The sequence below is a fragment of the Cynocephalus volans genome, chromosome 2, assembly GCF_027409185.1.
Source record: "Cynocephalus volans isolate mCynVol1 chromosome 2, mCynVol1.pri, whole genome shotgun sequence".
Taxonomy (NCBI): Eukaryota; Metazoa; Chordata; class Mammalia; order Dermoptera; family Cynocephalidae; genus Cynocephalus; species Cynocephalus volans.
Genome location: NC_084461.1, coordinates 15,482,174 through 15,509,208, shown reverse-complemented (window position 1 = coordinate 15,509,208; position 27,035 = coordinate 15,482,174). Strand labels below are relative to the sequence as shown.

Below are 27,035 nucleotides of genomic sequence, written 5' to 3'. Positions count from 1 at the left end.
ACTGTAGGAGCTGGTAGAATAAAAAGTAAGGTGTTTGAATTTTATTCAGAATCAAGAGAAGGCACTGGAGGATTTGGAGCAAAAGAGCGGCATGACCTCATGTATATATTTTAAAACGTCTACATCATCTTTTGGTGCTATTGGCAGCTTGGATACTGAACATGCAACGTTCAGATCTGTGACAAGGCTGACTCTGGCTCGGCTAGGCTGTGCAAGTGAATCTATGACCTCCCCAAGTCTTTAAAGTTCACGTTTTCTACAGAACTGTACTGTCTAATATACGTGAGGCTACACAGGCAACTGAGCACCTGAAATGGGGCCAGTCCAATATACATTGGATTTCCAAGATTTAGTACCAACGAAAGAATGTAAACTATTCTCATTCTTTTAGATTGATTACATGTTGAAATAATATTTTGGATATATTGGGTTAAATAAAATGTCATTAAAAGCAATTCCACCTATTTCTTTACTTTTTTTTTAGTTTATTTTTTAATAGACACATTATTATACATATTTATGGGGTACAGAGATATTTCAATACATGTATCCAATATGTGATGATCAAATCAGGGTAATTAGCATATTAAGCATCGCAAAATTTTATAATTTCTTTGTGATGAGAGCATTCGAGCTCCTCTCTTCTAGCCATTTAAAACATACAATAAATTATTGTAAATTATAGAAACCTAGAACTACTACAGACCACTAGAACTCATCTTTCCTGTCTAGCTGTAATTTTGCATCCGAAAAACCAACCTCTCCCTTTCTCCCCTCTCAACCTTTCACTTTTTAAATAATGGGGCGACTATTAGATTTAAAATTTACATATGTGGCTTGGATTATATTTCTTTCGGGCAGAGGCATGGCGGTGCTGTTCGCACCTAGCGGGCAGACCTTTTATTGAAGAGTTTCGCCTGTGCCCTTCGCTGGTAGGGCCGCCTCAGAAACACCTGGGCTCCGGTTTCTCTGTGAATCAGTCCAGTCGGCCCAGCGAGGGCTCCGGTGGCCCGACCGGCGACATTCATTGGGGTCCAGGGGCGCAGTGCGCGGTCCTCAGAGAAGCCCCGACCCTCGCGTCGCCGACCAGATGGCCCTAAGGGGCCTCCCGGGCGCCCCACTCCCCCCTCCTCGCGCAGCCGTCGCCTTAGCCGCGTCATACAGCAGGGCACAACCAAGAAGGAAGGCAAGCGGGAGGGCGCGACGCCCCACCTCAGGGTGACAGGGCGCGTCCAGTACCCGGCTAGACACCGACTTCCCTCGCTTTCCGGGGCCACGCCTCGGAGAGGGCGTGGCCACGGGGCGAGAGGCGGGATTTCCTGTCCAGCTGTCAATAACTTCCGGTGTGTGCCGGAAGTTTCCTCAGATTGCCTCGGTAAGTCAGCGCGCTGTGTAGATTTTCGTAGTCGCTGAGACGAGTTAAGGTCTGGGAGTCTTGTGCGGCCAAGGACGCTGATCAGTAAATTCCTGGCTTGGTCGCCCCTCATTTCTCGCCTGACGATGGCGATGTACACTTGCATCACCTGCCGTGTGGCGTTTCACGACGCGGAGGTGCAACGGGCCCATTACAAGACCGACTGGCACCGCTACAACTTGAGGCGAAAAGTGGCCAGCATGGCCCCGGTCACCGCCGAAGGCTTCCAGGAGCGAGTGCGGGCGCAGCGGGTGGTGGCGGAGCAGGAGAGCAAGGGCACGGCCACCTACTGCACCGTCTGCAGTAAGAAGTTTGCGACTTTCAATGCCTACGACAACCACCTGAAGTCCCGGCGGCACGTGGAGCTGGAGAAGAAGGCCGTGCGGGCAGTGAATCGGAAGGTGGAGATGATGAATGAGAAGAACTTGGAGAAAGGGCTGGGTGCGGACAGTGTGGACAAGGATGCCATGAACACGGCCATCCAGCAGGCCATCAAGGCTCAGCCGTCCACGTCTCCCAAGAAGTCGCCCCTCGTGCCTGCAGAGGAGTCCAGGGCTTCCGTGGCCGAGGCTGCTGGTGGACGCGTGACTCACGACCGAGAGCCGACCGAGAAACCGCCCCGGCTCCAGTGGTTTGAACAGCAGGCGAAGAAGCTGGCAAAGCAGCAGGAGGAGGAGAGTGAGGATGAAGAGGATCTGGACGGAGACGGTAATGGCCGTGGCTGAGGGGGAAAAAGAGGGAACGGACTCCCCTGCAGTTTCCAGATTTATACTCGTGGGTGTGCGCGCGCCAGTTTTTAAATGAAAACGAGAAGTAAAGGTGGCTTAAATGCTTCCTTAATGGGCACTTAATGCACATCCCCATAGGGAATTTTGTCTGTTTAGTTCACTGGTGTAGATTCAGGGCTTGAAACCTTACCTGGAGAAAAGAATAGGTGCTTAGTAAATACTTGTAGAATGAACTGATGCCTTCTCTGTTTTAGAAGCAACGTATGCACAAGAGAACATGTTATCTTGGACTTTGTGACTCTTGAGGGTTTCCCGTTGTGATGGTATTGCACTTAATTTACTTGATTAAAACAGAATGAGGCGCTCAAAATCAGCTAGCAAACCTGAAATGTGGAGCATGATCCAGCAACCTCCCTAGCCTGTTTTGAGCTATTTTTTCTGTCCTTTCCCCATCCCACATCCTATTAACACTGATATCGTATGTGTTTGCTTTAGTTTCTGTTGCTGTAACCAAATGCCTGAGACTGGGTAATTTATAAACAACATAAATATATTTTATATTTCAACATAAATACAGTTCTAGAGGCTGAGAAGTCCAAAATGAAGGGGTTGGTAGATTCTGTGTCTGGTGAGGGCCTGTTCCATATATGGAGTTTTCTTGGAAGGGAAAAGGCCTCATGACCTAATAATCTCCTAAAGGCCCCACCTTTTAATACTGTCCCATTGGTGATTAAGTTTTCAATTTACCAATTTTGGAGGAACATTCAACCATAACACCTTATATAGAAACCCACCACCGCGTACACAAACACCATAATACTTCTGTGAAATGGTAGATACAGACATTGTTTTAGCAATTTATAAAAATATTCAGCTAGATATGAAACCACTTAACTGTGTGTTCAGCACTGAGCTAGGTGCTGTGAGGCATAGGAAAGAAGCAAAAGAGTCCTTCAAGAAGTCTACTGTGTACTGGAAAAGAAAAATTAAGGAATTTCTTAGGCATACAGACTGGTCTGTGGTAAATGAATAGCTAAAATCGAGATCGTGAAATAGGGTTTTTCCTCAGGGGACATAATTGGCATCCTGTCTTCCCAAATAAAAGGTTGTACCATCTCGTATAAATCTTTGATATCTTTGATTGCTGTTACCACTTTTCTTAAGTTAACTTTGTTTCAAAATTCTGCCTTGAAGATTGGGAAGATATTGATTCTGATCAAGAATTGGAATGTGAGGATACTGAAGCAATGGATGATGCAGAGGATGAAGAAGCTGAGGAAAGCTCACCCTTTGGTGCCATCCCTATAACAGACTGCTTATTTTGTCCCCATCATTCAAGTTCCCTCATGAAGAATGTGTCTCATATGACTAAAATCCACAGCTTCTTTATTCCTGATATAGAATATCTTTCAGATCTCAAGGGACTGATTAAATATTTGGGTAAGTATAAGTTTTCCTTAGGAAATATCACATTATTGGGGGGCAGGTCTCAAGGGAACATTAGTTTTGTGTTTCTCATGAATCTTTGATTTAATTTCTTGCTTATTTTGTGAAAATCAAAAACCTGATCAAGTTTTGTCTTTTGAATTGTGGAAATAAATGACGAGATTTAATCTGCAAAAGGCTTCTTTCAAATTTTTTTTGCAACTTATTTTTCCAGGAGAGAAAGTTGGTGTTGGGAAGATTTGCCTGTGGTGCAATGAGAAAGGGAAGTCCTTCTACTCCACAGAAGCTGTACAGGCACATATGAATGACAAAAGCCACTGTAAGCTTTTCACAGATGGTGATGCTGCTTTGGAATTTGCAGACTTCTATGATTTTAGGTAAGTCTGTTGTTTGTAATGTGAAGTGAAGTGAGGTCATCATATTTGCACTGAAGTGATATTAGATATGTCTGTCATTGTACAATATTTTCTTAATAACCATTATATCCCCTCTATTTTTGGTTATTTTTTCTCATTTTGTAGTTAAGAAACACATTTTAACAGAGTTTAACACATTTAGTGAAGAAAAGATCTCAGGTTCAAACTGAAGTTTGTCTGACTTGTTTTTGTTTTTTGTCATTAAATGGTCAGGAGTTCATTCTTACCGGTTACCTCATGAACGGAGGTGCAGAAATTAGGTTTCATGTTTTGGGTTCCCTGATAGTCCCTGAATCACAAGTTGTCTTTTAAGGAAGTTGAGATGGTTGCTAAACTAGGCATTTGATAGTGAAATTGTCCCATAAGTAGTTCACCCCTAACTGGAATCTTAATAATTTATACATCGTGTAACAAATGTACAAATGGTCTTCAAAAGTTCATGGAAAGATTCACATCTGTATTAGTTTGTTTCTGTTGCTTGTAAGAAAATACCCGAAACTGGGTGATTTATAAAGAAAAACAAAATTTATTGCTCACAGTTTCTGAGGCTGGGAAGTTCAAAGTCCATCTGGTGGTGGCGACAGTGACCCCGGGGTCTCACATTGCAAGATGGTGGAAGGAGAGAGAGAGAGGGAGAAAGAGGGAGAGACTCTCCTGTCTCTTTATTTAAAGTCCTCAGAACTATGCACCTCACCATCATTTTTAATCCATTCAGTACTGCATAGTCCTATAGTCCAATCACCTCTTTAAGGCTCCACCCTTCAATCACCATAACAGGATTTTTCACCCTCCTAACAGTCACAGTCGGGACAAGTTTCTAATATGTAAAACTTGGGGGACACAATTCAAGCTTCAGTGAGTTTTGGGGGGACATAATTCAATTCACTACAGTATTGTATTTCAGTTCTGTTTTTCCATGAACTTTTTGAAGTATCCTTGCATGTTAGTGAGTTAGTATGTACATGACAACTAGTTAGTATTGTCAGAATTCCTGTGAACTAGCACAGGAGGGAAGCAGGTGTGTGTAATTACTGTGCTGGACATGCACGGTCCAAGTGAGACAGGTGTTCAGAAACGTCTTAGTCTTTTAAGTCTTCCTTTTGCATTTTCTCCCTGATTTCTCATTTTGCAGTTGGGGGCTGGCCATTGCTGGGCATAACTAGGGGTTTAGAAGTGGCAGCAGTGGAGAATATGGATTGAGTGTCTGCTGGAGGTGGAAAGCATCCTCCTCCAGGCAAGGGATAGTATTTATCCCTCAAATTTCCTTTCAGACAGCAGTATTTATGACTTTTGACCACTGTTGCTGTAATCAGAGTGGTCAAAGCAAGTACCAAAGCAAAAGGCTGCAACCAGCAGCTGGCTTGGAATGCCACCGTAACGTTGGCATTATGTAATGCCAGTCTGTAACGTTGCCTGTCCACACTTGCTTCCTGTAGCTATGCTCAGGATCCTATCCAGTCTTGTAGATGTCAATACCTCCTATAGGCTCATGATTCCCAAATTTATATCTTTAGGATAGTGTTCTTCTCAGCTCCAGATTTACATATCCAACTGCCTCCTTGACATTATGTCCAAAAAGGATCATTAACTTAACATGTCCAAAATCAAACTCCTGCTATGCATTCTAACCTGCTCCTCTCTAAGTAAATGGCAACTCTGTCCTTCCAGTTACTTAAGCCAAAAGCCTTGCAGTCACCCTTTTATTCTTCTGTTTTCTTCCATGCTTATGTTATATCCCTCATCAAATCCTGTTTTATCTACCTTCAAATTATCTTCAGAGTCTGACTCCTCACTACATCCCCTGCTACTACCCGGGTCCAGGTCACTATCATCTTTCACCTGACTTGCTGCAGTAGTCTCCTGCTTGCCTGGTCTCCTTACTTTCATTCTTGCCACCCACTACATTCTGTTCTCAAAACTGTAGTCAGAGGGATGGTTTTAAATCAGTAAGCCGAATCAAACTCTGCTCAGAATCTTCCAAAGGCTTTCTGTCTTACTCAGAGTAAAAGCAACAATAGAATGGCCTACAAGCTCTATGTGATCTGGCCCAGCTGTTCTTGTGCTTTCTGTTTCTTGCTCTCTTGATTTCTGGCTATTCCTTTGATACATCAGTGTGTTTCTGAGGACCTTTGTACTTGTTGTTGTCATTGCCTGTAACCTTCACTCACATGTTCACTTGACTCACCCTCTCACTTCCTGTAGGGCTTGGCATAAATTTCACCTCCTCTGTGTGGCCTTCCTTGACCACCTTTCTTAAAATAGCAACACAGAATTTTCTTCTCTTGGTGCCTAAAAGTGAGAAATGGTGTGAACCTTTATAAAAATAAATATTAAATAATTTATTTCCCTTAAAAAAACAAAAGTTGATAATGCTCAATAAAGAAAACTTGGAAATAGAAAGCCTCCACACACAAAGGCAGCATTTATTGGGTGATTGCTACCTGCCAGGCACTGTTTTAATAAGCACTTTATGTGGATTCACTTGGTTAAAAAAATGTCAAATTACCCATAATTCCACTCTTCTTCCCCAGATAACTAGTGTTAACTTATTTTAGACTTGAAACTTTTTATTGAAGAATAAACTTACAGAAAAGTGCACATAGTACACTGACAGTATCATAATTCAGTCTATTTAAATTTTATTTTATTATTATTTTTAGTTCTATTTATTTATTTATATTGAATCATAATAGGTTGACATGTTGATCAAATCAATATTACTAGTATGTATATTGTTACAAATTGTACTTACTCTTTATGCCCCTTGTCCAATCTCCCTATCCCCCTCTCCCTCACACCTCCCACCACTGATAACTCTAGATTTCTTCTCTCCCTCTGAAAGAGTAATGTTGATTTGTTGCCTAGATGATCTGTCCAATGCTGAGAGGTGTGTTCAGATCCCCCTATATTATCACAGAACAAATACTTCTTCTGTCACTCTGGAATGTACTTTGTGGAGAGAGACATCCTCTTCTTTCTTTGGTCTCTGCTGGTGACTCTCCTTGTGTCGATGCACTCCACTGGCTGGTGGACCCTCTGTGTGGTGGTTGTGACGTCTAGCCACTTTCATGGCAGCCGTGGTTAATGTGGTGGGCCATCCACATGGATGTGATGTTTTTGGCATGCTCCTTGGTGCTGGTGGTGTGCCTGGTTGTGGGCAGGGGGGTCTGGTCCCCGGATCCGTGCCCCAGTCTCCCGGGTTGGGCCCCAAGGCTCTGGTGGTGTGCCTGGTTGCAGGCTGGGGGGTCTGGTCCCCAGCTCCAAGTCTACTGAAATTTTAAATAGAACTTGTTCCTAGATCAGGAAACAGAACACGAATAATAACCGTTTCCCTCGTGTGTCCTTCTAGGAACTACCCCTCCTGTCTTCAGGAGTAACTACTATTCTCATTTAAAACAGCATATATTGGTTGTGCCTATTTTTGTGCTTTTTATAAATAGAATCACAAAGAATATATTCTTTTGGGTGTGGATTCTTTTGGTCAAATTTACATTTGTGAGACTCATCTGTAGTATTTGATATGGAAGTAGATCATTTGTTCCCATTGTTGTATTCTGTTGAATGCTCCACAATATGTAGTCTACTGATGATGCACATTTAAATGTTATTCAGTTTGGGGCTTTTATAAATAAATCTGCTACATTCTTCTAGTATGTGTCTTTTGGCAAATGTGCACATGCTATCTGTTGTGTATATATTTAGGAGTTGGGCCAGAGAGTATACACATATGTTCAATTTTAGAAGATACTGTCAAATTGTTTTCCAAAGTGGTTCCCTATACTCCCACATAAGGAGGGAGAGTTTTTCATTTTAACCACTTTGGTGGGTGTGTAGTCATTTTCGTTTACATCTCCCTGATGATGACTTATGTAATCAAGAGACTTTTTATGTATTAATTGGCCATTTGGATATCTTTTTGTGAAGTGTCTGATCAAGTCTATTGCCCATTTTTCTATTGAGTTGTCTGGCTTACTGTTAATATATTAATGTGCATTTCTCCACTTATTTTCCATGTGTATGTGTGAATATGAATTTGTGAACATTTCTAGGAACATAGACGTGCTTTGAAAACTGCACTGGCCAGTATGGTAATTACTAAGTGTACCCATGTGACTATTTAAATGGATTAAAAGTTAAATTAAAAATTGGAAAATTTGATTCTTTAGTCATACTACCTGCATTTCAAAGTTCAGTGCTTGAAAGCCCATGTGACAAGATCTACTGTATTGGACTCGTAGACACAGAACATTTCTATCATCACTGAGTTCTGTTGGACAACACTGTTCTAGAACTTATTTTAAAATGGTTAAATTGACTAGAGCTGCATGTCCAGCTCTCTGTTCTTCTCCTCTTCTTCTTCATTTGGCAACCTTCCTAAGGAGAAACAAATAGAATTCTGTTATACGTCATTTACTTACTTTTACTACAGAGAAAATGCTAACAAGTTGTTTTTTCCCCAAATCCTTTCAGCTGGCAGTCCATGCAGCCGTTTGCCCCTTTTTAGGTATCTAGTGGGTTTGCCACATTTACAATTTACAGTACAATGTCTTTTAGTTCAGTTTGAGATATTTGTCTATTTATTAATGCCGTTTTGCTGTTACAGGAGTAGCTACCCAGATCACAAGGAGGGGGAGGACCCTGATGAGGCTGAGGAGCTGCCTTCAGAAAAGAACTTGGAATATGATGATGAAACCATGGAGCTGATTCTGCCTTCTGGTAAGTGCACTTGTCAAAAATAAATAGTTTAATGCCAATGGGATTGTGGGAGAGTCATGTCCCGATCAATTACCTTCTATACTGAGGGGAGTAGAACATAAAACTTAAAGTACATGTTTGTGTTCTCATGATGTGGTAGACTCTGAAGCTTACTGCTTGGCTCTGTGTTGGCTTATGTTTTGTTTAAATTAGATCAGTGTTTTTGTTCACTTCTCTTATGAGTTCTGATCAGGCTTTTTTTTTTTTTTTTTTAAACATAGACCTTTTCTATTTTGTTCCTTATCTTCTCCCCTCCCCCCATCGAGGGTTTTCATGTTAATCTTGGCCTTACTCTCATTCTTTGAACTGATTCCGCTTTCCTATGTTTCTCAGACTTCCAAATGGTATTCTCAGGTGGACGTGCCTCTGTCTTATGGAAGGAATTTATCTCGGGTATGAAAAGATGAAGAATAACCGTGAATACGAGAAGCATCCACTGTTGTTTATTGTGTGGGAAGAAAGGATTGTTGTGATTAGCTGATAACAATGGGGGAAGCTACAGAAGACACCTGTGAGAAGTGAAAGGGAATGGGAAGGTGGAGGTGATAACAAGATCCTAATGATACCTTGTATTCACTAAGCAATTAGCACAGTTAAGCAGATATGTTATTTTATCTTTACAACAAGCCTGTGAGTTAGAGTCTAACATCTTCATTTTACACATGAAGCTTAGAGAGGTTGGATAATTTATCCAAGATCACACGCTTTGTCAGTGAAGCTTTTCTTCCCCACTTCCTACCCTGCCTTGGGAGATTTGCAGTAATGGTGGGGGCAGGAGCAACGCACCCTGCCCGTGGAGATGTCTGTGATGAGGAAGCAATTCTGTAGTAGGGCTTTCCACATGGGATGTTAATGTTTAGATACAGCCAGCCATCTTTAACCAGGAACGCTGAATTTTTTTTTTTTTTTAATTTTTATTAGTTTTTTCATTATACATATTTGTGGGGTACACTTGTTTCAATTCATGCATGTATTATATAATGATCTAACAGAATAGTTAGCATATCTGTCACCTAAATATTTATCATTTCTTTATGGTTCTAACACTGAAGATTCTCTTTTCTGGCTATCTTGAAAGGTACAACACAATATTATTAACTATTGTCATCCTAGGGTACGAGAACTTATTCTAACTATCTGGCTGTAACTTTGTAAGTTTGTACCAGTCTACCAACTTTTCCCCTGCTGCCCCTCCCCCTCCCTTTCCCTGCCTCTGGTAACCACTATTCTACTCTCTATTTCTCTCTCTTTTTCCCCTCTTTTTAATTTATTTTTCTTAATTAACCCATGGTAATTGTGTATGTTTGTGGAGTACAATATGATATTGGTACGTACATTCATGCTGTGTGCAATGATCATATCATGGTGCTTAGTATATCCATCACCTGAAACATTTGTCACTGAGAACAATGACCTTTTAAGGCTAAGGGCAGCTTTAGAGTATGACAATAGGACGAAGGGCAGGCAAAACCTGTGTTGAAGACACTGTTCTTCCTACAGTGATTAGAAAGCTATAATGCAGTGTAATATTGTGACCTATACAATACACAGGGGTAAAAGCCTAAATAGAAAAAAACTTCTTCTTTTTTTAAAAATTAATTAATTGTGGGTTTTTTTTTTTTTTTTTTTTTTTACATTCTAAGATGTGTTGTGGAGCAGTTGGGGTAGAGGGCGAGAGAGGATGGGGGAGAGGAATAGGGTGGGAGGATGAGGAAGGAGGAAGGGGGGTGTGGTTGAGGCCCATGGCACCCCCCTCATTCCAGGAGAGTAACCCCGGGGGGCTTCCAGCAGTGGCTCAGTCGTGGCGAGGCTGGATGCGGATGTCATGGGACATGGCTGAGGCCCTAAGCCCCCACTCCCACCCCAGTTCAGGTACCGGGGGTGCTTCTAGCAGTGGCCTGGAACTCTGCACTGGAACTAATTGCTTGTCCTTTGCTTATTTCTAAATTGGAGGAACTTCCTATGGGAACCACCACTTGAGCCCTGTGGTTGAGCTAAATTAAATTGCTGCTTTGCTGCTGATTCTCTGGGGAAGGCTTTTTGTGCAGCTCAGATTTTAATTGTTGACCTTGTAAGCACTTCTCAGTCTTGGGAGGTCTGGTGCACCTGGGTTGTATGGAAACTGAGGTCTGGGCCTGAGTCTTTTCATCAAACTGCACCCCATGCAGTTCTATATTCCTGACTAGTCTCCACTGAGTGGTCCTATGCTGATTAGGGGGCAGATCACCTGTCTGTGCTGTGCCCCAGTGTTCCCCAGTGGGCCTGTTTCCCCCTCTACCTGCACTCTAAACACTTCCCATAGGACAGGCCATGTGCCTGTCCCTTGCAATGACTCACCGGCCTCTGAGTGTCTCCTTTTTTCAGTTGTCTGTGGCCGCTTGCTCCTATGTGTGTCCACAGGAACCCTGTTAGTGGTCTAGCTGGCCTGGGGACCACCAAGGCCCTTTTCTGCCCTGCAGCCTCCAAGCAACTTCAAACAAAGGACACAGATGTGGTTTTGCTAGGTCTTACTCTGTGCACTCACCAGGGTCAGACTTGAAGTGGTTGGAGTGGTCCTTTCTCTCATCACAGCTTCTTCTGCTTCGTGTACTCCCTAGATCTCTCCTCCTCTTCTCCTGAGTTCTAGTGGCCCCAGCTTGGCAGTTTTTGCTGTTTAATAGTTGTAAATTGGTTGTGGGAGAGAATGACACTGGGGACCATCTATTCTGCCATCTTGACTGGAAGTCAGAAAACCTCTCCTAGTTTTCCTATAGTGAAAGTACAAATAACAGAACATCAGAAATATATTTAATAACTTATTTTCCTGGACTGTTTGTCTCAATAGCTTCTACTTCTTAACTGTAGAATAAGATAACAGACCTTGAGTAAGTTAAACAAGATAATCCTTGTAAAGCAGTGTCTGGCACGCAGTAGGATCACTGTAATGTTCACTTCATTTCACATCTACTTTAGCATATTATATTACAAAAATATGCATAACAATGAGCATATCTTATTTAAGAAATAAGTATATTTTAGAGAACTTTTCATCTGGACTTTACAGTTTTGAACCTTAAAAAAAATAATTAATCCTCATTCAATCCTTTTTGAAACTTAAAAAAAAATTAATCCTTATGTAGAAAGCACATTTTCCTAGGGTGATTGAGTTTTCTAAGGTTAGCCGAAGCCAAAAATGAGTATCTTTTTTAACATATTCTTTTCTTTTTCCACATCCAGATGATTTGGCAACTCCAAAAGGTCTCAGCAGTGGTTTGTACTTCTCATTATAGAGATTTTTCACATCCTTGGTTAACTCAATTCCTAAGTATTTTATTTTTTTGGTGGCTATTGTAAATGGGCAAACTTTCTTGATTTCTCTTTCTGCCTGTTCAATATTGGAGAATAGAAATGCTACTGATTTTTGTGTGTTGATTTTGTATCCTGCTACTTTGCTGAAATCATTTATCAACTCCAAGAGTTTTTTGTAGAGGCTTTAGGCTGTTCGATATATAGGATCATGTCAACTGCAAAGAGGAACAGTTTGACTTCGTGTTTTCCAGTCTGGATGCCCTTTATTTCCTTCTCTTCTCTGATTGCTCTGGCTAGTACTTCCAACACTATGTTGAATAGGAGTGGTGAGAGTGGACATCCTTATCTAGTTCCTGTTCTTAAAGGAAAAGCTTTCAGCTTTTCCCCATTCAAGATGATATTGGCAGTGGGTTTATCATATATGGCTTTAATTATGTTGAGATACTTTCCATCAATACCTAACTTATAGAGAGTCTTTATCATGAATGAGTGTTGAATTTTATCAAATGCTTTTTCACCATCTATAGAGAGATGATCATATGGTCCTTGTGTTTGATTTTATTGATATGGTGTATCACATTTATTGATTTGCGTATGTTGAAATAACCTTGCATCCCTGGGATGAATCCCACTTGATTGTTGTGTGTAATTTTACGTATGTGTTGCTGTATTCTGTTAGCTAGTATTTTATTGGGGATTTTTGCATCTATATTCATCAAGGATATTGGCCTGTAGTTTTCTTTTTTAGTTGTATCTTTACATGGTTTTGGTATCAGGGTGATGTTTGCCTCATAGAATGAGTTTGGGAGAATTGCCTCTGTTTCAATCTTTTGGAATAGATTGTAGAGAACTGATGTCAATTCCTCTTTGAATGTTTGGTAAAATTCTGCTGTGAATCCATCTGGTCCTGGGCTTTTCTTTGTTGGAAGCCTTCTGATAACAGCTTCAATCTCTTGTATTGTTATTGGTCTGTTCAGATTTTCTCCATCTTCTTGGCTCAGTTTTGGTAGCTTGTGTGTGTCCAGAAATTTGTCCATTTGCTCCAGATTTTGAAATTTGTTGGCATATAGTTGTTTTTAGTAGTCTCAAATGATTCTTTGTATTTCAGATGTATTAGTTATAATATCACCTTTTTCATTTCTAATTTTTGTTATTTGGATCTTCTCTCTTCTTTTTTTAGTTAGCCATGCTAATGGTTTGTCAATTTTATTTATCTTTTCATAAAACCAACCTTTTGATTCATTGATCTTTTCTATTGTTTTTTGGGTTTCAATTTCATTAAGTTCTGATCTGATCTTAATGATTTCTTTCTGTCTGCTAACTTTGGGTTTGGATTGTTCTTGTTTTTCTAGTTCTTTAAGGTGAAGTATTAGGTTGTTCACTTGCCATCTTTCCATTCTTCTGAAGTAAGCATTTAATGTGATAAATTTCCCCCTTAGTACTATTTTTGCAGTATCCCACAGGTTTTGGTATGATGTATCATTGTTTTCATTAGTTTCAATAAATTTTTTGATTTCCTGTTTGATTTCTTCTTGGACCCATATGTCATTAAGTAGAATGCTGTTTAATTCCCATGTGTTTGTATAGTTTCCAGAATTTTGTTTGTTATTGATTTCTAATTTTAATCCATTGTGGTCTGAAAAAATACATGGGATAATTCCAGTTTTTTTGAATTTGTTGAGACTTGATTTGTGACCTAACATGTGATCTATCCTGGAGAATGATCCATGTGCTGATGAGAGGAATGAATATTCTGAGGTTGTAGGATGGGATGTTCTGTAGATATCTGCCAATTCCAATTGGTCTAGATTGTTGTTTAGATCTTGTGCTTCTCTGCTGATTCTTTGCCTGGACGATCTGTCCAATATTAATAGTGGGGTGTTCAGGTCCCCTGTTATTTTGGTATTAGTGTTTATTTCCTTCTTTAGGTCTAATAGAGTTTGCTTTATAAATCTGGCTGCTCTGACATTGTGCGCATATATATTTATGATTGTTATGTCTTCTTGATGGATCAATCCTTTTATCATTATGTAGTGGCCCTCATTACGTCTTTTTATGGTTTTATTTTAAAGTCTGTTTTATCAGATATAAGAATAGCTACCCCAGTTCGTTTTTTTATTTCTGTTTGCATGGTAAATCTTTTTCCATCCTTTCACTCATAGTCTATGTGAGTCTTTATAGGTGAGGTGAGTCTCTTGAAGGCAGCATATAGTTGGGTCCTCCTTTTTAATCCAGTCAGCCAGTCTGTGTCTTTTGATTGGGGAGTTTAAGCCTTTTACATTAAGAGTTGTTACTGAAAAGTGTTGATTTACTCCTAGCATTTTATTGATTTTTGTTTGGATGTCTTAAGTGTCTTTTGTTCCTTTCTTTCTGATTTACTGTTTGCTTTCTGTATTTGTTGGTTCCTTGGGTTGTAGATAAACTTTTTTTTTTCTCTTCATTGTTGCCATTTTTATTCTACTAGTGGGTTTTGATTTTTCTTGAGTTTTTATGGCAGTGGTAGTTATTTCTCAGGTACCAAACCCAGTACTCCCTTGAGAATTTCCTGTAAGGTTGGTTGTGTGGTAGTGAACTCCCACAGTTTTTGTGTGAGAAATATACTATTTGCCCTTCATTTTGGAATGATAGCCTTGCAGGGTAGAGTATTCTTGGCTGGGAATCTTTGTCTTTTAGTATTTTGAATACATTATCCCATTCCTTTCTGGAATTTAGGGTTTGTGATGAAAAGTCTGATGTTAGTCTGATTGGGGCTCCCTTATAGGTGATTTGACGCTTGTCTCTTGCAGTTTTTAAGATTCTCTCTTTGTCTTTGAGTTTTGCCAATTTGACTATAACATGTCTTGGAGAAAACCTTTTTGGGTTGAATACATTTGGGGATCTATGAGCTTCCTAAATCTGAAGATCTGTGTCTTTTCCTATACCTGGGAAGTTTTCTGCCACTATTTTGTTGAATATGTTTTGAATGCAATCTCCTTTTTCCTCCCCTTCTGGAATACCCATGACTCGGATATTTGAGTGCTTAAGGTTGTCTGATATCTCTCTTAGATTTTCCTCAATGTTTTTAATTCGTTTTTCTTTTGTTTTTTTGTTTGCTTGTGTTATTTCAAACAGCCAATCTTCAAGGTCAGAAGTTCTCTCTTCTGCTTCTGCAAGCCTGCTGGTTAAACTCTCTGTTGTGTTTTTTATTTGGTTGAATGAACTCTTCAGCTCGGCAAGCTCTGCTACATTCTTTTCCAGGGCATTGATTTCCTTATACATTTCTTCTTTCAGGTCCTGTATACTTTTCCTCATTTCATAGTGTTGTCTAGCTGAGTTTTCTTATATCTCATGTAGTTTCCTTAGAATTATCACTCAGAATTCCTTGTCAGACATTTCAAGGGCTTCTTGTTCTATAGGATCTAGATCTTGAGAGTTATTACCCTTTGATGATGTACTTTCTTGATTTTTAATATTTCTGGTATCTTTCCTTAGTCATAGCAGCAGGGGATTACACGGTCCACTGGTTTGACACTATTGTCTGGCTAGGATGCTGCTGCGACTGCCAATTTGGTACAGCTGCCTCAGTGTCTGCTCGGTTGCCCACTAGTATCTCTGGTGTGTGGTCACCTCGGATCTTGGGCCTCTCAGGGGAGCGCCTCTCCTGTCAGCACGCACTCAGCCGGGCTGGGGATGGAGTCGGGCGGTGGCAGTAAGGCCTACCTGCTGGGTTGTGCACTGGCACCGCAGGGCACGTAGTCTCCAAGGATCTTAGGCCTCTCTGGCTGGGTGCCTCTCTGATTGGTGCGCACTGCACAATAAAACTTTTAAATGGTGATTAGTGAAGATCCCCTTGGGAAGGCCATGGTCATGACCACATGCTGGGTCATAAACCTGCGTCCGCGCCTGGGAGCCTCCCACTCCACACCCTCTCCCGGCGTGCCAGTCTTCCGGTGGCCCAGTTTTGATGACTTGTGGTGGCTGCGGCAGCCATGGTGGCTCGAGGCGGCGATGCCGGTTCAAGAGGGTGGGAAATCCTATTATGGTACTTGAAAGGTGGAGCCTTGAAGAGGTGATTGGATTGTAGGACCTTGCAGTAGTGAATGGACTAAAAATGGTGGTCAAGGGTGTGGTTCTGAGGACTTTAAGAAGAAGGGAGTCTGTCTTTCTCTCTCTCTGCTCTCTCTACTACCACCATCATGCAAGGTGAGACCCCTGAGTCACTGTCTCCACCACCAAATGGCCGTTAGACTTCCCAGCCTCAGAAACTGCTCTGCCGCACCGCTCCCCTCGCAGGTCTCCTCAGTCGGCCGCTGCTGCTCCTAAATGTCTTTTGAATACTTTCTTCTTTGCTTTCTCATTATCCATTTTTCTGTGTCACTATTACAATTTCCTGTCTGGCCATCTCCAGTCTGATTTCCACACGACCACCAGAACATTCTTTCTGAAACAGTCTATTTTTTTTTGCCCTCAGGGATTCCTCCAGTGGGAGCCATTGCCTTCAGGGTAGCTTTTAGATTCTCCAGCTTCTAGTCCCTCAGGTGTCTGTGTTATCCCTTTACCCACCCACTCGTAGTTTTCCTCCTCTCGGTCTCTGCATGTATGGTGTCTGTGTCTTACTCTAAGACTTAACTCACTTGGGTTCACCCTGCCAAGCCGCCTTCCTGAACTCATCCCCTGTCCACTTGCCGGGTAATGAGAATCCCCTCTGCTCCTGGGAAACATGCATACCCGTCACAACATTCACCTCACTCCTTTGTAACTGGTGGCTTGCTTTCCTGTCTTCTCCCATTACTTTTGGGAACAAAGATGGCTTCTGTCATCTCTTCATCTCAGCACAGGGTCTCAGATACACAAGAGACAGATAAGTGTTTGTTGACTGAGAGGGAGCTCTCAGGGGCTTAGAATCGTATTTACCTACAGTTCCCTTCTACGTACATGGAGAAGATTGTTTTGCCTCTGTATCATATAGTCAAAGAAGAAAGTGGCATGAGATTAGCTTGAAGGTCCATTTTCTCTTGCTTTGAAAGCCTGGGTTTCCTTGCTCACAGCCACAGGTCCAATTACTGAGTCATGTTATTTTAAAGAATTGGATAGTAACCTCAAGAGAGCTCTTTGATGTAGACGTGGAAGTAGTGAGGTAATTGGTTTGGTATTAGGGTACTATGAAATACTGTACTTTTAGACAGACTAACCAACAGCCAGAAACTGTCTTCTGGCCATACACATTTTTTTCTTTGGGCATGTACATTTTTCTTAAAAGGCAGAAGATTCTTAAAAGCATCTGTAACTGGAGAAGATTAAGAACCCCTGATAAAAATATACAAATACAAAGCATTTACTGCCTTCAGGGGTCACATAACTGAGACTTTAGAATAGAATTTATGGCAATATAGAATTCTGCCAAATAGAAATGGCAAGAAAACCGTAGATTTCTGTGTGAATGAAAAACTATCAATATTCTGGAATTTCTTCCATCTAGACTGACACAGTGTTTTTAGTCGCCCATACTTTCACCACCTCAGATTTTTAAAACCAGTTGTGCTTTAGTCAGTCATGTTTACAATGAGACATGACATCAATTGGTTTGCTCATGCATCTCAATACTGGTTTGGGGGGCTTTGTAATGACCCAAGAAAATGGGAGATCTCTAACAACAAACACTGTCTAAAAATGTAGCAGCAGCATATTTAGTTATCTGTTTATCTCTTTGAACAAATTTATCATTCAGAAACGTCTTTAATTATGTTTATTTTTATAACTGAATTAGCATGGATGTTAGCATGAAGCTAATTTGGAAAGGATTCTAATGTGGAGAGCTTAGTGATATTTAATCAGCTGCATTTGGAATCTGCTTTAAACTGGTTTCAAAAGCAGTAGTCGTGATACCCTAAATCTAGTTACTCAGATTGGACTTTAGTAAAATTGTCAAGCGGGTGATCCCAAAGCCAATGACAGATGCATCCAGTAGAGGGCACTATGAGCATTTATTTTGAAGATTGGGGTCTGGCTCAGTTCCTTGCATTCATAAGGAGTAAGATGGTATGAAAGACACATTCAGTTAGCTGCTGACTAGCCAGATGAAGCTGTTGGTAGATCCACGAGAGATATACCTAATTAATCTTCCTAGGAAAATTACAGTTCAAGATATTTTCTTCTCCAGTATTTAACGTCATCAATTATAAGGCTATTTGTTAAAAAGGAGTGGCCAATGTTGTAAGCAGTTATTGTTATGGTGAAAGGTAGATGGACAGGTCGTGTGCTTCACTGTAACTCAGACATAACCAATCTGTTATTTATTGGGCAGTCACACTGTATTCTAAAAATATTTTTTCTTCATACAGGCTTTCAAGTTGAGCTGTTCTTAGCACATGAAACTTGATGCTAATGTCAGGTCTTCACTGTCATTGACATGGCAAGAGTAGTTCTAAACACTGTGTGTTTTTGGTTCTCTCCTGCCAGCTGTCAGAAACCTTGGCACTGAGTAATGAAGTCTTCTCAAGGATGTTTTAAAGTCCAACCTTTAGTATGACATATTTCCAAATGTTGCTGGAAGTATAAATATATTGATTTGTTATGTACTAATGACCAGCATTATCATTTAATGGCATAGGAGTAATCACCATTGCCAACCTGGAGCATCCTGACTTAACATTATAAATAGAAAATCACAGTAAACAACACTGGGGTTTCCTGCTAGAGCCTCCATTTAAACCCAAGTATCCATCAACTACATCTCACTTATTTCTTGTGGTCTGGGAGCTTTGTTAACTCTTATGCTGCCAGGGCAGTCAGGTTTGGGGGAAACATGTTTTCATCCATACTGGGATCCAAAAACCATTTCTTTGAATTAAGAGGTTCTTTTTGTCATCTCTTGAGTATGATCACAAAACAAGCAATTGAAAGTAACTACTTTTCCCATATCTTTGTAGCTGGCAAATTATTTTCCAGGCGTCTTGCCAGGTATAGGGACTTAAAATAACCTGACAGCATTTTTTAATACAAATTAAAGTTCTAGATCCTAAGAGCAAATACTGTCTGCCACACTATTTATAGTACCCTATTAACGGTCTTTTTACACAAAACGTTCTAAAGAAATGGTTTTATATATGTAAAGGTAAAACTTCCCTAGGAACTGTATACAGGATTCTACCTAGCCATACTTCCTTTATTCTTTTTCAGTTGAAATGGCTGTTTTGTGCCTTGTGTGTATGTTGTTGTTAAATATCTACATGTTTATGTCTGCCTTAGAAGGTTTTGATTACATATGTTCTAATTAATATTCTTGTGAAAGCATAGTTTGTAATTAGTAAGTTCTCGGGTCTGATGCCACTGGCCTGGGGACCACTACTCTGATGAAGCCTGAAGTTAGTCACCCATGAAGCCTGCCTCCTCAGTTCATGTGCTGTGAAGCTAAGACATGGGATTGGGACATTTTTCCTATAAAAGGCTAGATAGGCAATAGTTGAGGCTTTGTGTGCCATTCTGTCTCTGCAGCAGCTACTCACTTCTGTTATAGCAGGAAAGCAGCTGGCAATAATACCGACACACATATCCGTGGTTGTGTTCCAATGAAACTAACACAAATAGGCCTGTTGGCCAGGTTTGGTCTTCTGGCCATAGTTTGCCACCCCCTTGTATAACAGCTTTTGTTAGCCTAGCTACAGAAGTTCCAAATCTTTTGGTGGCCATCAGCCCCTTAGTTTTCTTATTTGAAAGGTAAAGGGTCTTTCTTTTTTTTTTCCCACTATCTTGCAAATTGATAATGGGATGTATACAACTATATATTATAAAGACATCAGAATATGTTGGAAATTAAAATTAGAAACTTATTTCTGAAAGCATGATTGACTCACATAGTTTTACCAGCTTTTTCTAAATAAGCAAAAGGTGTAGAAAGAATTCAGCTCAATCATCTTTTAAAATTCCAGTTCACCAGGTGATTTCCATCATTTAGGAGGCACTAGAGCAGGGTTTCTCAACCTCAGCAGTACTGACATTTTGGGCCAGATAAATCTTTGTTATGGAGGCTGTCCTTTGCATTTAAACATGTTTAGTAGCATTCCTGGCCTTTACACATTAGATGCCAGTAGTATCCCTCTAGTCGTAACAACCAAAAATACTTCCAGCCAGTGCCACATGTTTCCTGTGGGGTAAAATAACCCCCATTGGAGAGCCACTGCAGTAGAGAATTTTAGCAAAGGAAGGGTGGGTTGATTTCTGTTCTAGACCCTGACTGGCTTGTAGACCTAAATATCAGGACTGTTCTCTGTGCTTAATCTTCTTTCTATAGAAAAAAGGCTAAAAATCCCTTAACTTCTAGGGCCCTATTATCTGCATTAGCACAGGTTTCTGTGTGCATTTCTAGGGAGGCATATTGTATGTAAGCATGAGATGCTGAGTTTTTCACTGAACAGTGACTTGCCATTCTCCTCCTTTTTAAAAAATCTGTTTATTATTTGGTTTCCTTTGTTCTTTTTTAATGCTGTTTATCTTTCTTTAGTAGGTAGAACACTATTTCTTTTGGCATATTCATTTTCCAGCTAGCTATCCTTAAAGATCTGATTTGGAAAGCCCTTGCTTTATAGCTAGCTCTTCCTGGAAAAATCTATCTGTAGGAAAATGGTCAGAGCTCCCTCAGATGTTCAGAATCTTGCTGAGCATTTCATGTAGATATGCACACGCACCCAGGTGTTGCTTGGTTATTGTCTAGTGTAATTGTACATATGCACCCAGGTGTTCCTGGGTTGTCTGACTTGCGCCCAGGTGTCCTGGGTTATTGGACTTAAGTATAAAGGATGGGTGGCTCTGAACCACAGTTCCCTCTCTTCCCCCACTGCCCCCCCGGGGGGGAGGGGGGCCACAGGGAGGCTGCTACTGCTCCTGGAGACAGTTACTGCAAGCTGTTGCTGCCAGGGCCCCCAGGATGCTCCAAGAGGCCACTGCTGCTACTGCTGCTGCTGCTGCTGCTGCTGAGGAAGCTGAGGACTGAGCTCATGTCATCTGCCGATGGCTTCTGGGGTCTTTCCCAATTACCTAGCTCGTGGACCTGTATGTGAGGGGTCTGATGATCCAGCTGGCCACATGAGGGGTCTAGTGAGCCAGCCTGGCATATGAGAGGTCTGTGAACCAGTTTGTACAATGGGTTTGAAGGGTCTGTGGGCCCTAGCCTTAACCCGACCAAGCAATTGGCTATGTCAGCAGGATTCCGACAATTGCCCTTAGCAATACACTATCCAACTCAGTGTTTCAATATTGCTCCTTTGAAAAACAGGTGCCAGAGTGGGTCATCGCTCCTTGATGAGATACTACAAACAGCGATTTGGCTTGTCAAGAGCTGTGGCAGTTGCTAATAATCGGAAGGCTGTGGGCCGGGTACTTCAACAGTACAGAGCCCTCGGATGGACTGGCAGCACTGGTACGTTGATGTTTACAACTACAGACCAGCCCAAGAACTTATATTTCAAGAAGTGGCTTGGGTGCAGTTGTTTCCATGTGTGTCATCCTTGTGGATCCTCTGTAGGGGAAAGTTAAACCTCTGGCTCCAGGGGCTTCCATTACCATTTGATATGTTTATGGCAATAAGCCCAAAGCCCCATGACTTAAAAATTTCATATTCCTGGCACAGTAACTTTACACCGTTAACTTTTTCAGAAGACAGAAATTATAAAAAGAATTCTTTAGTAATAATCGAACGTTGAAATTTTCCTGGAGGCTATACAGAGGAATTAGATAGTATTCTAGTGGTTGATGATGTACTTATAGATTATTATATGATGAGCATGAATAATTTAATTAATCTAAGCTTCTATTTCCTCATTTATAAAATGGAGATGATAATAGTAGAGCCAACCGCTTAGAGCTTAGAGGGCTGAATATCATAATGCATGTGTGATATAATGCATGCACATAGTAAAAGTTAGCTGTCAATCCCTTTTTTGTAATTTTCACATAGAAAACTTAGTAAGAGTCAGAAGGATAAAGCAGGCCACTGAAATTGTAAAGCTTTGAAATCTCGACAATATGATATTACATCAATCCATCTGATGTGTCTGCCATATGAAGCTGGTTATCCTTAGATCTTCAGGGAAAACATCAATCTGATTAGAATACTGTGGAGAGGAGGGCTGCCTTCTGGTGTGCTGGAAAGCTCTGGGTGACTCAGTTCCATTTTAAATGCCACTGTGTTTATATACATGTGGTTTCCTTCACTATGGCTGCTTATAAGCTATGAGACCACTTGAGTCTAGCAAAGTCAGGAATTATTGTCTGACTCAATTTGTAGTGTCTGCCTTTCTCTGTTCCCTTAGATCAATGGGACTTTACCTTTAGGGCTTATAAACCCTTCCAGATGATGAAGACTAAAGGCTTATCCCAGAGAAATGTATATATACAAAAGTTCTGGTGTGCAGTTTTGGGGTGCACATAGATCTCTGAGGCCCATTGTTTGGAGACCCCAAGTTAGCAACTCATTTAAATATAAGCACCCAGTTACCCCAAACTAACTTTTGGATTCTCTGCAAATAATGGGTTTTCTCTGATCACAAATAACAGCCCTTTGCCTCATTTTTTAACCCCTTCCAAACACAGGAGCGGCTCTTATGCGAGAGCGGGACATGCAGTATGTCCAGAGGATGAAATCAAAATGGATGCTGAAGATAGGAATGAAGAATAATGCCACCAAGCAGATGCACTTTAGGGCCCAAGTGAGATTCTGAGCGTCTGCTGGGACTGAGAGATGCATCTGCTGCCGTTTCCTCCTTGACTCAGGACTGGTAGAATCTGGATTGTACAATTGTGTGATAGACAGTTTTGCTGTTGCTTCCTTTGTTCTGACCCAGTAATAAAAGTCAGAATCACATTGGTTTTCAGATTTCATGTTTGAGCAGTGCTTGGAGGCTGTGTATTTACACAGTGAGTGGTGTGTCTGCTGGACTCTGGGACCTGCACTACTGCTTGGCAGTTGCTCTATTGCCTCAGCTTTCAAGTGACTTACTGCTGTCAGAATAATTTGGGAAACTTGGGAGTGACTTGTCTGCTCCACACTTAGTTCACCCTTCAGAATAACTCACCATGTTACGGCTGTGGGGCCTATGTAAGGGAGTTTTGAGGCTTGTGTAGGAGCAAAGTTGAATGTCACTCACGGAGCGTTTCACAGTGAGTGTCTCTGGGCACTTTCATTAAATCTGGGCTGAGGTAAAGAACGTATCAATGGCTTGCTGTAAAGGTTTTTTAAAATTTCTAAATGTAAACGTGAAAAATGGCATTGCTATACACTCATCCTCAGTATCCAGTGCTGCGTTTACTTGAGCAGTTAGTTTAGGAGGAAAATACAGATAAAATGTTCAGATATCATTTTTGAAAGATTACCTAAGAGTTAAATCTCTAAAGAGAATCTCAGTTTAGTGGCTGTTTTAGACCATTTCTGTTGCTTGTAACAGAATACCTGAAACTGGGTAATTTATAAAGAAACAAAATTTATTTCTTATAGTTCTGGGGTCTGGGAAATCCATGGTCCAGGGGCCGCATCTGTTGAGGGCCTTCTGGGTGGGAACTATCTGTGGCTCCCATGGCAATGCAGTGTATCTCATGGTGAGCGAAGGTAAGAGCTAGAGAGCTAATCTTCTCACTGGCTGTCCTTTTAAAGCTGTCAGAACCATGCCCATGACCACCCTTTAACCTATCAACCCATTATTCTGTGAATGGATCAATCAATTCATGAAGGTACAGTTCACAAGATCCAATCACCTCTTAACGGCTCCACTTTTCACCACCATACTGGGGATATGTTCCCACATGAGCTTGGGGGACATTCAAACCACAGCAGTGGCTTAGCGGAGGGCACTGTGATATATTGGAAATGAAGCTAAATCTGAAGTTCAAATTCATTGAGCTACCTTTATGACTTTGGAGAAGTGACTTGTTTTTTTAAATCTGTGAAATGGAAGAGTTTATTACCTGAACAATTGTTTTGGGGGTTAAATAAATCTGACAAAGGACCCATCACTCATTCAGTCCCTAGCACAAAGTTAGTGCTTGAAGTTCTCCCTTACAGAGCAAAGAGATGCCATACTGAGTAAGCCAATGTTCTAGTCAGAACAATATTCTGAGTATTGGGTTCAAGGATGCCAGGAGAACGTGGTTGCCCTTGTAACGTATTAACCAGCCCTCATGTATTAGGGGTATGTCTTTTTTTAAACTTTGAATGCAGAGTTGACTTAATTATATACCCTCAGTACACGGTTCACTGTCTCCCAACATTGGAGGACTCTCTGGTTCTAATTTTGTTCCTTCATCCCATTTTCTTTTTTTTAAAAAAAAGATGACTGGTAAGGGGATCTTGACCCTTGACTTGGTGTCAGCACCACTCTCTCCCAAGTGAGCCACGGGCCAGCCCTCTTCATCCCATTTTCTAACATTCTCCCCACACAAGTGCCTACTCTCTTGTGTTTGATACATCTTTAAATCTATATCCCGGGAAAATGGTGTAGTGCTTTGCATGTGGTATATTTTTAATTTATGTGAACTGAATGGACATGTATTGTGCTATAGCTCTTCTCAATTTCACTTTTCATTCATTCTTTTACTTAATTTCTAGCAGAGTCGAGTTTATTGCTTCTGACTGCTGCCTGATATTCCTTAGTGTGCACCTCATTGTACTTATCTTTCCCTACAGCTGTTAACCCTGGTTGTCTCCAATTCCACATTACCACACCAGCCCAGCACTGTTCATGTGTGCCTCATTTGTAGACAGACCCTTTTAATTTGTCCTCTTTTTTTTTTTTACTTTTTGCAGGGGTGGGAGGCAGTGAGGACAGCAGGTTTACTGACTTGTGAAATACTAACACTACCTCCATTTACTTTATTAGCAACTTATTCCAGGCTTCCGAAGACACCTTCTTTGTTCTGATTCTGGGTTTATGGAACAATCCACTGTCTTACCTCTTTCCGCATCATAATTTTATAAAATTCAGTTTATTTGTCTTTCAGGAGTAGAATTCTGTTTGCAAGGAGAGGGTAAAGAAAAAGAGATTTAAATATCATCTTCAAGTGAACGAGACAAACATGACAAATGGATTTGTTATTCTGGGGCAACCTCTGTGGTGTAGGAAAGCGTGGAAATGTCTAGTATTTTATTTGCTTACCATTCTCTCCTCTGGTGTGTGTTTATTTTTCTTTCTCTCTGTATACTCTGTTCCCCACTCTGTTTTCTGTATTTCTTGGGCTTCCTGATCTATTCCCACATAGTCATTTGCTATAAGTTCTTTCTGTTTTGGTCTTTTTCACCACTACATGTTCTTTTCCTGGTATCTTATGCCTGTAACATTGGAGAAGCTAACGTGTGCTTGTGGGCAGACAGAGCTATAAGCTTAAAGCCCAGAGAATGCATATATCCTTAACTTCAATGTTTATAATTTAAAATTTTTCTACCGTTGGCCCTTGAACAACATCAGTTTGAACCGCTCAGGTCCACTTATATGCAGAAGCCTGACTTTTTGCATGCTCGGGTTCCACAGGACCACCTACTTGAGTACTTAACAACTTTACTTAAGTAAAGACATGGGGGAAGTTATACACAGATTTTCCAGATGGCCCTGGCAAGTTGGTTCGTCTGTCTTTAGCTTGAGAGATCAAGACTGGGATCAAAAGTGAGAGAACATAATCTTGTTCCCTCTCTATGCATGTCGCAGGAGCGCCTGGTGGCTTGTGGTTGTTTTCACTGCCCATCTACAGACTAGACACTGCATTGACGTATTCTTTCTGCTTTGTGTAGTATGAACTTGCATTTTACATTTACTGAGTCTCAAGTGCTTTCATGTACCATTTTATGACTCTCCACTGTGAGGTATAGGTTTCCTATTTTACAGATGAGGAAATGGACTCAGGGAAAGTCCATACTTTTTAAAGGAGACACAGAAGGGAGCTAGAGATGATTTCTGGTTCAGCCTTATTGATATTGCAGCACACTTGTGCCGTGTCCTCAGCATCATCCCATCCTAAGGAGCATGGTCGGAAGGAGATGGTGGGCCATAAAAATGTTCTCTGGTTCATTACATTTGCAGCAGCTGTGAAAAGAAAATCTCCCTCCAAATCTAGAAATACACACAATCTAATGTTTATGTTAATACATGAAAGAAAATATCACCTTTTCTTTCCTAAAATGTAACAAATTTTACCCACAACCAATTTTGGTTATTTGTGCATTCTTCATTTTTAAACTGTTTTTGTCCACCTTGATTATCATTTCTAAACTCTGTTAAGATCTCATTGGACATGATTAATTTGGCATTCACAGTAATTCATATGCAGGAGACCAGATAAGAACTGCATTGCCAACTCGCGATGTGTAGATATTTTTTCAAGAGCATTACTGGCAGCCTAGAGAAATTTATAAGTGCTTTGAAGAATACATATCATTTAATTCACACTCATTTGCAACTGGCACATTAATTATTTGTGACACTGAAATTGATGGAGATAAGAAGATTTGATTAGCTTGTTAATGCTGCAAATATTTGAATGTTAGAATAATAATTTATTGATTGCTCATGGGGCATACTGTTGTTCTCCAAATCCGTTCTCTTTCCTGTGCATGTGACTTCCCAGCCACAGACTATGAGTTTCCCAGCCTCCCCTTCAGTAAGGCATGGTTATGTGACTGAATTTGGGCCAACCAATGTGCACAGAGGCAATGGATGTTACTTACTGCAGATCATCTCCAGCGCTGAGACAAGCTGGTTTTCTAGGCTCTGCCTTTTTTTGTTCTTCTCAAGCTGGAAGTGAGGTGTGCCAGTGTCACCCATGCTAGATGAGGACAGTGCCTTAGAGCAACAGCATGGAAGTAACCTGGGTAACTGAATGATGTCATGGAGTAGAGCTGCCCTGCCACCCTGAGCTGGCTGGACTGTTATGTGAAATAAATTGAAGCCATTGTGTTGTGGAGTTTCAGTTACAGTGGCCTAGCTTGTAATCTATTAGAGTAAAACTCCATAATAATGTTAATGTGGCCTG

At 40.9% G+C, this 27,035-nt stretch overlaps 1 protein-coding gene across 2 annotated transcripts; it reads left to right on the top strand.

Annotated features, from left to right (window-relative positions):
- Window positions 1-1,362: 1,362 nt before the first annotated feature.
- Window positions 1,363-22,884, top strand: ZNF622 (zinc finger protein 622). Of its 2 annotated transcripts, XM_063087109.1 has the most exons (7): window positions 1,363-2,122; window positions 3,337-3,582; window positions 3,803-3,965; window positions 8,608-8,720; window positions 9,093-9,152; window positions 21,298-21,441; window positions 22,614-22,884. In XM_063087109.1, exons 1-7 carry the CDS (start codon window positions 1,501-1,503, stop codon window positions 22,739-22,741), a joined length of 1,476 nt encoding a protein of 491 aa, XP_062943179.1. In that variant the 5' UTR covers window positions 1,363-1,500; the 3' UTR covers window positions 22,742-22,884. The 2 variants fall into 2 exon arrangements, with proteins under 2 accessions (XP_062943179.1, XP_062943180.1); XM_063087110.1 differs by lacking the exon at window positions 9,093-9,152.
- The last annotated feature ends 4,151 nt before the right edge of the window (window positions 22,885-27,035 follow it).

Coding starts and splice junctions, on each gene's coding strand:
- ZNF622 (XM_063087109.1), top strand. CDS start 1,501: ATGGCGATGTACACTTGCATCACCTGCCGTGTGGCGTTTCACGACGCG. Junction 3,583..3,802: donor GGGACTGATTAAATATTTGG/GTAAGTATAAGT, acceptor TTATTTTTCCAG/GAGAGAAAGTTGGTGTTGGG. Junction 9,153..21,297: donor ATGGAAGGAATTTATCTCGG/GTATGAAAAGAT, acceptor TTTGAAAAACAG/GTGCCAGAGTGGGTCATCGC.